A 14,932-nucleotide genomic window follows, 5' to 3' on the forward strand; every position below is an offset into this window, starting at 1 on the left:
TTTTAAAGCAGGTGGGGTTTTTGTTTCGGTTTGGGTTTTTTAAGATTTTAAAGCAGATATAAGTTTTGGAGTGACATTTCAAGATACTGAAAATCTTCTGCAAGTCAGAAGTTACGGAGATTTTCATTTTGAGAAAAACAGCTAAAAATTTATTTCCTTAAACTGGCAGCTGCATAGGTTGCCAATGTCAGTACCTGATTTGTGGATCAGCCCACATGCTACGCTATACCTATGAAAGAAACACCAAATGAAGCAGGAGTTTGAAGTTCCCAATGCCATGTATCAGAGATTAGCAACACCAGAAAGGAGAGAATGCCCAAGAAACCAAAGCACCTGTTAGTCTTGGATCCTCTATAGCTTACCAAAAATCCTGAATCCTCTTTCTTGAATTGACTGTTTCTAGCTACACATCTATTGGAAATGTTTCAGTAAGCTGTGTAACAGATCACCCTTCAATATCTTGCTACTTGTGAGAACACAGACCAACAGTCCAAGTCTTCAGATCCTTTCAAAAGCCAACAGAATTTCATTGCATATTTTAGGTAGTCCTGAACATACTAATGTAAAAAACAAAAATGAAGGAAAATACACACTTCTGGAGATACATAAATCCATCAGGAATAATTGTTCTCATCTCAAACTGTTGCACTGTTAAAGATTCTGATTTCTGAGGTATGTAAACTGTTAGATACCTAAGCGTATCAGAAATGCAATTATTTCAGTTTTTCACAAGTTCTGCATTGATTTTTGTGAGGATAAAACTCTGACAGAGTTCCACAGAAGAACTAAGCAATATCCTGCTTTGTTAACACCCTTGTGAAGAATGAAGGACAGATATTACAGACATTGCAAATTTGGCCCTTTCATTAAGTATGCAAGTTAATCTCTAGAATTAATTATACTTCATTAAAACTCCTTCTGCCCAACTTGATAATCAATGTTTAATGCAGGCAGAACAGCCAAAAAAGGACATTCTAGTGGACAGCATTGGGGTTTTTTCCATACATATACATTTATATAACCAGAAACACACAAAGCAAATAGATCTCTACCTTCTGGATAATGGAGATCACACACACAAAAATGAAGTTCTTTAAAAGCATGCTTTTAAAAAACTGAATTAAAAAAATGAAACTGTTAGAAGACTACTCTAAGTGAAACACTTCTTATCCACAAAGCCAAGAAGAAAACAAAAGAAGACATGACATGATATATGGGTTTCACAATTTTACATGCACCATCAACATTTATTTTCTAGTGCTTACAATACAGCAAAACTTGATTTCAGTTGAACAATAATTCAGTTTTGTCGCTTTAAGTGAAAAAATTGTGCAGACCAAATTCTTAAATCAGGCACTGAAACAGGTTTCCTTCAATGAGTATCACGTTAAGGTAACACAAAGAACCAACCATACAGCATACTACCTCTTTGCTGTAGGTCTACTCTGCTCTAAGGAACAAAGCAGCCCCGCACTACTATTCATGTAGAAAATAACCCTAGAAAGTAATTCTGGTTTCTAAGGGGCTAGATTCTAATTCAGAGTCAAGAGGCCAGATTATCTTTAGATTTTCACTCTTCTTAATGAAAGTTATATTTTCAAGCTGTTTAAGAAACGCCCAGATCATACCTACGGTGCTTACAACTTAAACCCAGAATTTGACCAAAGAGGATGAAGGGAAAGCACATGTAAAATAACCCACTCTACTCAATACTGGTGAGACTCAGCTGGAGGATTACACCAATTTTTGAGCATCTTCAGAAAGGGTATACGGTCCAAGCAGAAATCCAGATGACCACAACAGTAGAACAGTCTGTGACAAAAGGATGAATGAATTTGACTAGATCTACCTGAGAAGGAACAGACAAAGAATACTGCAACACTCTTCAAAGCATTACAGCTTACTACAGAGAAGGCAGCAGTAACCTAGTCCGTCAAGGACCAAACAAGTATTAGGCTCAAACTGCAGAAAATTCAATTCATAATTTGACAGATAGTAAACACCATAAAAAACAGAAACCTGCTGCTTTTTTGCCATCTCTTTTACGAGTGAAGTTAGACATCTGCCCAAAATTACATTAAACTAGCTGATTCAGTCTCTGAACTGGAGATTTGACTGAACACTGCCTAACATTCTTTGTAGCCTTAATTCCCTCATGACCCAAGCGGAAGAAGGTGGTCACCACATATCTTGTCAATCATCTGCAAAAAGAAAGCAGTGCTGTTTCACACACGGAGAGAAACAAGCAAAAAGTGTGACTTGCTTCAGAGTTCTAAGTTAGCAACCACTTTTAAAAGCTGTAAACCAGTACCACATATTAAACAAACCTACCCAAATTAAAATAAAAGCAAGAATTTTAAAAATAAGCTTCTCTGCTCTAAAACTAATATCAAACTGCTTACCACTCAGTTCTGATGAAATACCTTTTTGAGTGTTTTTTTTAATATATTTTAAAGCATTTGCCAAGAGAAAGCACAGTAATCAAAAGAATCTATAAAGTTTAATGCGGAGGTGCTCAAGCAATTACCCACAGGCAGTATTTTTTAGACCACTTCACATAGGTTGCCTTTCCTTAGGACATTTTGGGAGTAGGCTGGAAGTCGGATGAATCATTTTAGCAGCTAAGCTTTGTCTTGCCTGTATCACAGACACCGCCCCCCCAGTATGAGAGGCGAAGAGCCAAGATGTTCGTAGGAGAAACCATCGCCCAGATCAGGTTCCTGATCCTAGAGTTATCCATACAATCCAAGGCCTCCCTCCCTAACAAAGTGCAAGCAGCCTCTAAAAAAAGTGGCTCTTCAGACTATATCAGCTCCTCTTCCACTAACACTCCCAAGACCTCAGCAGGGCATAGTCCAAGAGCAGGACAGAGGTGTGCATACTGTGCAGCACATCAGCCCTTGCCTACACTGTGAAGGGGCTCTATGGCTTTCAAACAGGAGACCTTGGACAAAACAAATTTAGTGTGTTGTTCCAGTGAGACTCGGAATTTTAAACCAAATTTGAAACTTTTTTAATGTAGATGAGGCTTAAAACACCAAGCTAAAGAAATCTTATTCCCCATTTGTTGCTCTCTGATCAGATTCTGTAACAATAAACTGACCAGAAAAGACTCAGTTTTGCTCCTTTGAGCTTATAATCACCTTTTCCCCGCCAAAAAAGGTGAAGATCTAGTTCACATTGAGGGTTGAAATTAGATACTCCAGATTTTTAACACTCTCCCTAAGCTCTCACAGCTTTGACAACTTCCTCCCTAACTTTTATGGAAAACATCCGTAATATACAAATCTCTGCTCTATCGTTCAGTCCCTGTCAACTTGCCAAAGAGAAAGACATTCCAAATCTCCAGCATAAATAAAATGAACAGCAAAGACTCACACAGTTAATACCAATTACATAAAAATATTGCCAATGCCACATGGTCCAGTTTCCCTTCTGTCTCAGTGAGATGAAACGTATTGGACTATTACCATCTTGTTGCAAAATGCTTTGATCATTAACAAAGCACACTGCAAAAAATATTAGAGGATTCCTCTATGGCACTGCTAGTTACCAGGGTTTGAATGTGTTTATCCAGTCTGTAAAATCTTTAGGAAAAGCGTAAACAAGGACTAAAACAAAGAAGTAGCAGTTAAAATGTAATTTTTTTTTAGAAAAAGTAATTTTGTAACTTTTTTACTTTGCTTCTTTCTCTATTTATACAGTCTTTCTAATTCTGAAAAATATCAACTAAAATTTGCACAAGTGTATTATTTTAAGGAATTAAGCCAGTGGAAGTGTTTACAATACTGTGTTACTTATTTTACATTGACTACAAACTAATGTGACAGTGTGTATATATATACATACACATATGCACACAGAGTAAGAGTAGCCTCTTCCCAGGCAAAGAAAATAATTTAAACAGGGCAAAGAAACATGTAAAAGACAAAGTCACATTTACATAGAAAGGTTCAGAGGAAAAAAGCATCACTATAGTAGTCTCTTATAACACACAAAGCATCAGAAAAATTACAGAAATTGTGTATCTCAGAGTCACAGTTCAGTGCTCTAGTCCATTCTTTCAACCTACTACTCCAAGAAGAAAAATTACATTTAACTGACTCCAGGAACACCCACAAAATCATAAACATATTTTTAAAAGGATAAGCAGCCTATAAAATACATTAGCAATTTTGGGGAAAAGGTGGGTTTTAAAAAACACTAATATATTAAGGATAACTGGCATCAAGAAAAGCTGCTTTAATATAGTAACTATGGAATTAGATAAAACAATTCCTAAATCTATGCCTAATTCTATTACAGATTATATTGTTTCGGACCATGAGGAATGGAGAAATACTACTCTCTCCACAGAACAGCACTGTGAAGACCAATGGCTGCTAGTGAAACGTAAAGTCTACATGGAGTGTTCTTCATAAACCTGTGTACTGCGCCTGGCTGGGATGGAATCATCATTCCTCACAGCAACCCATAAGGTGCCAGACTTTGGATTTGCAACTAAAACAGTACTGATGACACACCTGTGTTTTGGCTACTGCTGAGTAGTACTTGCACTGGGCCCCCACCCCAGTGAGTAGGGTTGGGGGGTGGGTAAAAAGCTTGAAGGGGACAGAGCTGGGACAGTGGACCTAAGCTGGCCAAAAGGATGTTCCATATTACACGACGTCATGCCCAGCAATAAACAACTAAGCGGCTCTGTCTCTCCAGACAGCCATTACACCAAGACCAGCTGGGCATCAGCCTGCTTGTGGGAGGTGCCGAGTGACTGCCTTTGCATCACTTCTTCCTCTTCCTCTTTCCTTCCTTATTAAGCTGTCTTTGTCTCGACCCAGGACTTTTCTCACTTCTGCTCTTCCTATTCTCTACCTCATGCCAATGTAGGGTAGGGGGAGGGGGCCAAGAACCTGCATGGGGGATCAGCTGCTGGATGGGGTCAACCCACTAGAACACTGCATATCTACTATATAGCAATCTCATTTCAAAGTTATTGCATAGTTTCTTGCATGTTTGTTTTTTTTTAATGAAGAATTTCACATGGGACTGTGACGAAACTTTATAAAGAGTCAGGTAGAGCATCTACTGCTACTGCCTTAGCAAACGTCAAATTAACCTGGAAAACAGACTACCTGAACACAATTCACAGAATCATAAAATCACAGAATAGTTTGGGTTGGAAGGACCTTTAAAAGCCATCTAGTCCAACACCCCTGCAATGAGCAGGGACCTCTTCAACTAGATCAGGCTGCTCAGAGCCCCGTCCAACCTGACCTTGAATGTTGCCAGGGATAGGGTATCTACTACCTCCCTGGGCAACCTGTGCCAGAGTTTCACCACCTTCACCTCCAGCGTTCTCCCCAATTACTCTAAATTATCTCAGTATCTTTTTCGCTTCTTTTCTACCCCTGACTTTTCACCTTAGCTGCTATTTGTACTGCAACCCGAGATATATGTCCTTGCTTCCAGTTTCCATATGATTCTTTTTTAATGAACAGTATTTCTGCAATTCCTAACACTGCTCTACTGCTCTCTTATCTTCTCCCTGCATCAGAATTTCTCTTTCAGAAATAAACAGATCATCTTGTATTCCTTATGCCTTAGGAGAGACCCTACCTACATATTTGCTTAGCTTGTAAAAGTTATGCTACTTTAAAATCACTAGCTGTCATTTCTTCTATTCCTGAGGGGAAGCAATGCTATCAATTCTTGATCATTTTAATAAAAATTTAATTAAGTTTCCGATTTTCAAGCACTTCCTTATTAGTGCAAATCTAGTCCAAAGCAGGCACTTCAACAATTTTACCTGTTTCTGGAAGAAAAAGGTATTCCAAACATTCTTAGATCTTCCAGAACTGCAAATCCTATCTTTTTGTCCTTCCAGAAAGTAGTTTTGTCAAGTTACCAATTTCTGTCAAGCTGTATTCTCTATCACTTCTGTTACTTGCTAAAATAAAAAATTAAAAAAAGACCCACCAAACAAAAACAAAAAAACCCACATTGTTTACTGCTGCATATAGATTAGGCATTCTTGTCCTCTTTTCTGTCACCAACACACATTCAACTGTCTGCTTCAACTCCAAATCAACTTCAGCAAAAAAATGCATGAGAATGAACACACGTGTACATGTGCAGCATAACATCACCTCCCTTTCTGAGCACCTGAAGGCAGAGGACTGAAGCAACACCTTTGGTCAGTCCAAAGACAAACAGAACGCAAACCAAGAAATTTTCAGCCATTTAGGGAAACAAAACACTATCAATCCCACCAGTTGGAGGATGCTTACTTGCAGACTACTAGCCTATGCTTGCAGGCAACAAACAGCCAGTCAAATCACCTACTGAAGGCAGAATTTCCTGTGCTTAGTCTTTATAATATCAAAAAAAAAAAATATTGCCTTGGTGATCCAGTTCAATCATTCACAGCAACTTACAGAATTTGTACTATAACTATGCTAAAACACTGAATTCAGAATATATGAAGTCTCAATTATAGAAATTAAATAAGTGTTCCTTCACTGCATAATCAAAATAGTTTAAAATTTAAACCAAAGCTAATTTTTTCTTGAGAACTTTGCAAAACTTAATAACGAAGATTCAACTAGCAGCATAAAATTTGAAAACAAACATTTTCTGAAAAAAAAAAGTAACCATCAAGCAAGCACACTTAATCCCTGAAACAGCCTCCAAATGTGACTGATACAGATAATTCTGCAAACAAAATAGACCACAGTCTAATACTACATAGTACTCCAACACTCACACACAAAAATATCTCTACCATATCACAGCTCAATAGTGACTGCTGACCCAAGTTCTCTAATCATAATGACTCTTCCAGACCTTCACAACAATCAATATTAGGCCTTATAAAAACCTTCAATGTTATATTTGGTATTGGAATATCACTGCCTGTCAGAGACTGGCAGAGTTGTAAATAGTAACAGGTTATAAATAACAGTTGAATCAAATAAAGGCTTCCAGCTACTTGCTGTGCTACAGCCCATTCAAAGAAAACCCTTTTTTATATTGCATGCAAACTTTATCCACGCTTAGATTTAGAGAATGAAGAACTGGATACAGAAAAGCAATAACCCCAAAATAATTCAAGAACAAAAGCAGACAGACAAGCCAGCTTTCACCTGTGACAAAAGGCTCGCCTTTCAAGGTAAAACCAAAACAGCAGTAAAATTATTCTATTCGAATGTTGGGCAAAACTCCTATCAGGATTCTATTTAAATCCCTAACAGACACACCTGAAGAATAATATTGAAAATCCTGGAAAAACTAAACAAGTTCATTCCATAGTATTTTCATAAGTCTTGAAATAACTCATTTAAAGAATGTGTTGAACTTCACAAAATCAAGGCAAAATACTCCATCACAATGTATAAATACCTCATAGTGAAAAAATTCCAGGCATCAAAGGATCCCAACCTACCAATGAAAACTATAACAAAATTGCTGATTGGAAGCTGAAGCCAGTCAGATGAAAATAAAAGACAGTACTGTCTGACTAGCATTCATCTTTCTGATCTGATTCAGTGGTTAGCATTCATGTCAACAGGAAAATTTTTCTGAAGATGCATTTAAATCAAGCATAAAGTTTTAAGGTCAGTGGACAGACAGCAGTAGAAAAAACACAGCTGCAGGCAATAAATGGCAGGTAATTATTTAATAGTACCTTTGAGCCCTAAACTTTGTGAGTCTTAGATGTACAGTCTCTCCACTAACGTTTTGTTAAAAAAAACACAAAACTTCTACTATTTTTTTCTGTTAAAAAAGCTTCTAACCATCATCTTCCATCAGAACATTAATAATTTTATTCGGAGACATAAAGCTGCTTTGAATCTCTACTTGCCTACCCCCACATCTTGTTCAAATTGTATCTGCTAGCTACCTTTTCAATGGTACTTTTTCAGTTCCAGTGCTGATGCATACCTGCTGCCCACAAGACAACATGCAGTGTAAACACTCTTGCAGAAACCTGATCTAATACGGCACGTAACAGCTGACAGCAATCAACAGCCATGCCAATACCCGGCTTACTCTTTGTATCAGTTTTGGAAGAGGCCTACAAGTTTTCTCAAGACAGGTAAGTTTAATAGGCACCATTTAAAGTAAACAAATTCATACCAAAAAATTATATTTAAAAATGGGGAAGATCCACTGCTCATCTTTTTGTACAGATACGCCCGAGGACACAACAGTTCCCAAGCTGCATGCACTCACTATGATTATCTGCTGCATGCTCAGCTGTTCACAGTACAGTGAGATTATTAAATTACAACCTTTGTGATATTTTTCAATGCCAGTAGCTGTAGCAGTTGCCACAGATATTTTGATTATAACCTATGAAATCAGGATCTCCTAAGCCACATTTCACAACAAGAATTCACTATGACTGCCATCCAGAGGGACCTGAACAAGCTCAAGGAATGGGCCCATATGAACATCATGAGGTTCAACAAGGCCAAGTGCATGGTCCTGCACCTGGGTCAGGGCACCCCACAGTATCAATAGAGGCTGAGGGATGAAGGGATGGAGAGCAGCCCTGCCGAGAAGGACTTGGGGGCACTGGGAGATGAAAAGCTGGACATGAGCCAGCAATGTGCGCTTGCAGCCCAGGCGGCCAACTGTATCCTGGGCCGCATCCAAAGCGGTGCAGCCAGCAGGTCGAGGGAGGGGATTCTGCCCCTCTGCTCCGCCTTGGTGAGACCCCACCTACAGTCCTGTGTCCAGCTCTGGAGCCCTCAGCACAGCAAAGACATGGGCCTGTCGGAGCGAGTCCAGAGGAGGGCCACAAAAATGATCCAAGGGATGGAACACCTCTCCTGTGGGGACAGGCTGAGAGAGTTGAGGTTGTTCAGCCTGGAGAAGAGAAGGCTCCGGAGAGACCTTACTGCAGCCTTTCCATACTTCAAGGGGCCTTGTAAGAAAGATGGGGACAGACTTTTTAGCAGAGCCTGTTGTGGTAAGACAAGGGGTAATGGTTTTAAACTAAAAGAGAGTGGATTCAGTCTAGATCTAAGGAGAAAAATTTTCCCAATGAGGGTGGCGAAAGACTGGCACAGGTTCCCCACAGAGGTGGTAGATGCCCCATCCCTGGCAACATTCAAGGTCAGGCTGGACAGGGCTCTGAGGAACCTGACCTAGTTGAAGATGTCCCTGCTCACTGCAGGAGGGTTGGACTAGATAGCCTTTAAAGGTCCTTCCAACCCAAACTATTCTATGAATCGCTATCTTCTATCTTAAGTATATACATGACTCTTTGTCCAAACTCATCAGTAACTATGTGGTGTATGAACACTATCATAATGACAAAGAAGGAGGAATAAGTGCCATTTTGTTAAGTTTTACCTATACATACAAACAGCTAACCAAAAGTAAAGCTTAACCTCACACTACAAAATTCATCCAAAACATTTGGTTTGAGACTTGAAACAGAAAAGGATAGAATATAGCTAAGCACAACTGGCCAAGATAGCTTTAGTAGTAAACAAGCTCCAAAATCAGACGGTACGTGTTTTTGATGAAACAAACACCAGGTAAAAGTCTCAGGCTGCAGCTGAGCAGTAGCAATGAGAGTATTACATGAGTACTGTATACTGGCATACATTCACAATATAGCACTAGCACAATTTCAGATGACTCTTTCATGCATGATCAAAGGCTTACACAATTTATATTTCACCTGTGTCTTTATTTGTGCTTAATTATTTTATAACTGGCCTTTTCAGTACAACCATTCATTTCATGAAACGTTCATTAATGTCATGACCCAAACCAAGCAGTTGCATGGAGCTTGCTAGCTTCCGCATGGTTCAGCATCAGTACAACTACAAGGGTTTTGGCTCACACCTAGCCCTTATCAAGCTGGGTTGCAGCACAGGCAGAATGAGTTCAAGTCTCTGTGCCTTTTTTTAAATGCTAGGGCATTCCTTAATATAAAAACTTTACTTTCCTCAAACAGATCTGTCTGATGGGTTATTTACTTTCCCCAGGCATATGTGATCAGTTGGTTACACATGTATGTAGCTGCTGATGAAGATTATTGGGTATTTTGGATTAACCTGTGATCCTCTAAGACCCACCTTACACGCTGAAGCAAATCTAAACTGAGATGCTATATCAATATGGATCTCCGGTACAAGCACTTTTTTTCCCCTCAAACAGTCTAGCCCCCAAGTGTACCAAGATTCATGTACCTGAATGTTAAACTATATCTTTTCTGAAATGAAATTGTAAGTAGAGATATTTTAGTAATTATATCAGGCTGGGTCATTTAGGAATGCCTGCACTTCGAAATCTACCACAGTAACTTCTAGAGTAACTACATAGTTTGGAAGTATGCAGCTGAATTCAGTTGGTTGGTTTTGGTTTTTTCCAGACCAGAATAATAATGGAGGCCTTGATAAACCTGGAGTGACATGCTAATATTAAACAAGGTCAAAACTTGTTTATATTAAAACACACTTAGAGAAGGTCATTCTTTTGCAAAAGAATGAGATTACACAAGGATCTTGGGAATTGCGCTTTGTAAGAAAGAAATTGAATGAACAGTATTGAAGAAGAATGTCCAAATGGAAAACACACACACAGACAAAAAAAAAAAAAAGGACAATCTGAGCACTCATACTTTGCAACATAGAGGTCCCGAGCCCATGACACAGTAACCTCTTGCATAGTTGTGACAGCTACAAGCTCAACATTAAGTAAATCACATATGGCAGAACATGGTACGCAGACACAAATAGGACTCAGCTATAAAAACCAACTGATTCTGCTTTAAGTATTGTTTTCTGTTTTGTTTCACAGGTTTTTAGTACTAGTGAGTTAGCTTAAACAGCCAAACCGTCTTTTACAGTGGTTTAATTAACTGAATTAAGCTACCTGAGAAAGTTTTTAAATAAACATCATTAATTTCTATCACTGGAAAAGAATAGAGACTCTATAGCCGCACTGTGCACACAACTGTATTCCATACAACCCACACTTATTCAGTAATAAAAAAAAGTCTAAGCTGTATGTCAATATACATTGCCACCAACTGTGTTTGAAGAGACTCTTCAGCCCACAAGAAATATGAAGTTTCTTTCCCCCTGCTCACCAGGACTTTGCAGAGAGAAATTTAGAAGCCAGTTTAGTCTAAACCAATACAAAAAAGACATAAAGACCATACTGTAGTTTCATTATTGTCAGAAATGAAGTTGAAAATCCTTCTCCAAATAAATTTGAATTACAGTAAGTGCAAATCCCTCTTTTTTTTTTTAATACAAGAAACACATGTACATCAAATGACAAAAATCACAGACTGCCATGACAGGGTAATTCACACATTTCCTTTGGGCTTATTCTTCTTTAACATTTGTTGAAAATGTGGTCATGTTTTTGTAACACAAGCACAACATTTACATAACTCAACAAAAACACCATTTCAAGTGAGACATTAAGTAGCCTCTATAAGCTGACTACCGAACAGTGTCTTCCCCTCAAATATTCAGGCTAGGTACACACAACTGAACTGCACCTTGAGTATCATGCTCCTTATGCTTGGCATATTTGCTCTCTTGAATACTCGTGTCCTGTGCCACCAGCAAATTCTTTTTTGGGAAATTCAGATATAAGTAATGTAGTTCCCTGATACAGTGCATATTGTCCAGGCCTTCCACGCCTCAAGTGGTAAAATTCTTGCACCAACATCTTACATTTTGTTGCCAATTTCTCCTCTAGGCCCCTGAATTCTCCAACAGAACTTGAAATTACCCAAAGCCATCAGCATCTAGGATCACACAAGTTAAGTAACTACATTGTTTTTAATCTATTTGAGAAAACTGCTATAATATTCCTACTTGAGGTTTCCTGAGCAAACACAGGCACTAAAGTAAGTGGAGATGTTAAGTGGCCCATAAGGCTTATTAAGATCAAGCTGATAGTTTTAGCAAGGCTGATTGACATGAGACTACTAATCTTAGAAACTCCTGGTGATCTTAGAAGCCTAAACTGTAGGCATTTTTTTCTTCAGCTATATGGTTTCCTGTTAGTCTTACAACACGAACACACTTAAATATATAGCCTATGCACACACAAGATTCCACAGACACATCCAGTGACAATAGACTGGAGCACATCCAAAAAACCGGGCTGGCCAGGCTGTAACATGTGCTGTTCTTACCCTGGTCATTTCCACTGGCTTAAAATCATGAAATGGGACCGCTTCTTCCTCGAGAATCATGAGACACCTTTCAAACCATGAAGTAATACAGATACTACAAGGTTAAAAAAAAAAAAGCATTACTAAAAGGCTGCCACACAGGAGATGTCCAAAGGCAAGCAGGGACAACCTAGAACATTAGAAAACCTTATCAAAAAGCAAAGTTTTGCCCCAACACCCAAGTCATTAAAGCAAAGACTGAAATCTTTACATCTCTCTAGTCACAACTGAAAGGCTTCATGGAATTAATATTTCCCCAGCAACAATTTACAAACCCAACTTTCAAACAGATAACAGTGAAATTATTTCTTTAGTGCCAGGACTAAAATTAAGATATTCTAGGCCATTACTCTTGCCAGTGCAGAAAGACATGGCATAAGACGCACAAATGCCAGAGTAGGGAAAGCCCAGCAGCAAAGGAAGGGGTGGGGAAGTGAGAACAGACTCACATGAGCAGAGACCAGAGAAGGAAAGCATGGATTCTAGTCGGGTTCTCCTTTTAATGTAACGCAGGACAAGGTGTGATCTTTTTTTAAAACCAGTAGAAAACCTTGCCTCGCCAAGATCTGGTAGCAAGCCCAGTGCTGTCTCTTTATACTTGCAGCATTCTTTCACTAATACTGTTGCCATAAATGTGCAATTCTTTCCAGTTTTAATCACCTTCTGGCTTAACACTACTGGCTCATTTTTGTCTTCATGCACCTTTAGCGTAATACTGGAATGAAGGAACGCTCTATTAAACTTTATGGTGTTATGCACAGCCTTTATATTTACTCTATCAGCGACATTCACAGGATAATAAAATCTAAACGACTCTTGTGTCAGAGAGCAGGAATGAAATAACCTCTGATACAGATACGAGAAGTTTATTGTCATCTAGATCAAAACGTCAAGTTTTCTAACAGCAACGCAAGTCACTCCTGTGCTTCAGGCCAGTGCTTCTGAAAATAAAAATGCTATTTATTCATCGGCAACCCTTCGGAAAGCACATGAATTTTCCATTAACAGGTCTCGTACACAAATACTGTCAAAGCTCACGCCAGAGGTTTAATTATGCCAATCTCTGCATGGCAGATGAGAACTTTCACATTCATGGTAAGTTACTCTCTCCCTCACAAAATTTCACATCAGAAACCCTTGTTTTGACCCTCTTCCCCACGGAACTTGCTGCCCGGGAATAAGGCAAGGTCAGAGAGGCGAGCCTGCCCCTCCAGCCTCCTGGAACCTCACCTCGGGAGGCCGAGGTGGCCAGGCGGAGCAGCGAGGGTGTTTACCACCGGCTGCCGACCATCACCGCGGGCGCCCGCCGGCCACACGACGGCCCCCATCAGCCTATGGGGCCTCCCGAGACGGGGGAGCACGGCCAGGCCAGGCCGGGCCGGCCCCACCGCGGCAAGGCGCACCGCCGTGACTGCGCACCCCGGGCTCCCCAGGCCGCGGGCAGAGCCGGGCCCCGCCGCCCAGATGCCGGGCAAGGAGACGAGGCCTAGGCGCCGGCCTCCGCCGCCGTTCCCCCCGCCCCGAGCAGGCCCTCGCCGCTCCTGGGCGGCGCGAGGGACAGGGTGACCCCCACGCTCCTCACCCCGCTCCCGCAGCGGCGCGGGGAGGACCCGCCACTCACCGAAGTCGAGGAACTGCTTGATGGAGAGGGGCGAGGGGGAGAAGCGAGAGTAGTACTCGATCTGCTTGGGGATGGGGTTCTTCAGCAGCGCCCCGCACAGCCGCATGGCGCGGCCCGCCTGGCTCCTCTCCGCCGCTCCACTCCGCTCCCCGGCAGCGGCACTAGGGTGCTGGGGCGGCGGCGGCGCAGCCACCCGCGCTCATGCCAGGGCAGCGGCCAGCCCGGCGGCGCCCGTCGCCTTCTGCAGCCCGGCCCGGCCCGGCGGGAGGGGCGGGCGGAGGGAGCCGCCCCGCCGCTGCCCGCCCGGCCTGGCGCAGGCGCGCGCCCGCGAAGGGAAAGGAGGGGAGGGGCGGGCACGAGTGACTCGCGCGTGTCGCCCGGCCGCTCTCCTTCCCCAACGGCCGGGGCGCCCTAACGCGCAGGCGTATCGCTGCGGCGGGCGGGGCGGGAGCGGGCCCCGGCCCCTGGGGTGGGAAGGCGGGTAGAGCCAGGCTAACGGAAGGGAGCGAGTCGTGCCCCCGCAGGGCGGAGCGCCCCCGGCACAGCCCGTTTCCACCCTGTGACGTTCATTCAGCAGCAAACGTTGGGCTGGCGTGTGGAATTGGTCAGTTAACCTGCCTCAGCCAGTCCATGAAATGTCGCGTGCACGGGTGGCTTCAAGCCGACGTTGGGCCTTCACGGTACCAGTATTCCATGGGTTTTACAGTCTGTGCGAGAACGGCAGAAGAAAGGCCGCCTCCTCTTTACGTAACAAAGCAAGTTGTAAGGAATGGAGAGAACAAGGTTAGGGGTGGAAGACTCCGCCATATCGTAACACTAGGCCTACTGTGGCTGAAGGTGGGATCCTGCTGAATCTCTTCCAACCCTGTACTCCCTAGGAAGGCAATCCATGTCCAGTGTCTGTCAAGTTTCAACTCTTGATAATACTTATCATTTCCTGAAAAGCCCATTTTTATCTGAGAAAGCACCTGAATACAGTTAAATCAATTTTAATCGCTAAAATCAAAAGTGAAGCCAGGCGTTTGAGGCCTAAAATGTACCACTAAAATGAAATCACTGTCTGTTTTTTCCTCCTTTACTATGATGTGATTTAGGTACAT

At 41.6% G+C, this 14,932-nt stretch overlaps 1 protein-coding gene across 1 annotated transcript in view; it reads right to left on the minus strand.

The window, feature by feature from the left end:
* Positions 1 to 14,145, minus strand: part of PDK3 (pyruvate dehydrogenase kinase 3) — a gene marked incomplete at its 3' end in the record, with an annotated part of 51,500 nt that extends 37,355 nt beyond the window's left edge. The window contains exon 1 of the mRNA XM_082013640.1: positions 13,833 to 14,145. Within this exon, the coding sequence (XP_081869766.1) occupies positions 13,833 to 13,938 (106 nt within the window). The 5' untranslated portion in view covers positions 13,939 to 14,145. The remainder of the gene's footprint in view (positions 1 to 13,832) is intronic.
* Between the last annotated feature and the right edge of the window lie 787 nt (positions 14,146 to 14,932).

This window comes from Phaethon aethereus (genome assembly GCF_964289735.1).
Source record: "Phaethon aethereus genome assembly, chromosome: 1".
NCBI classification, from domain to species: Eukaryota; Metazoa; Chordata; class Aves; order Phaethontiformes; family Phaethontidae; genus Phaethon; species Phaethon aethereus.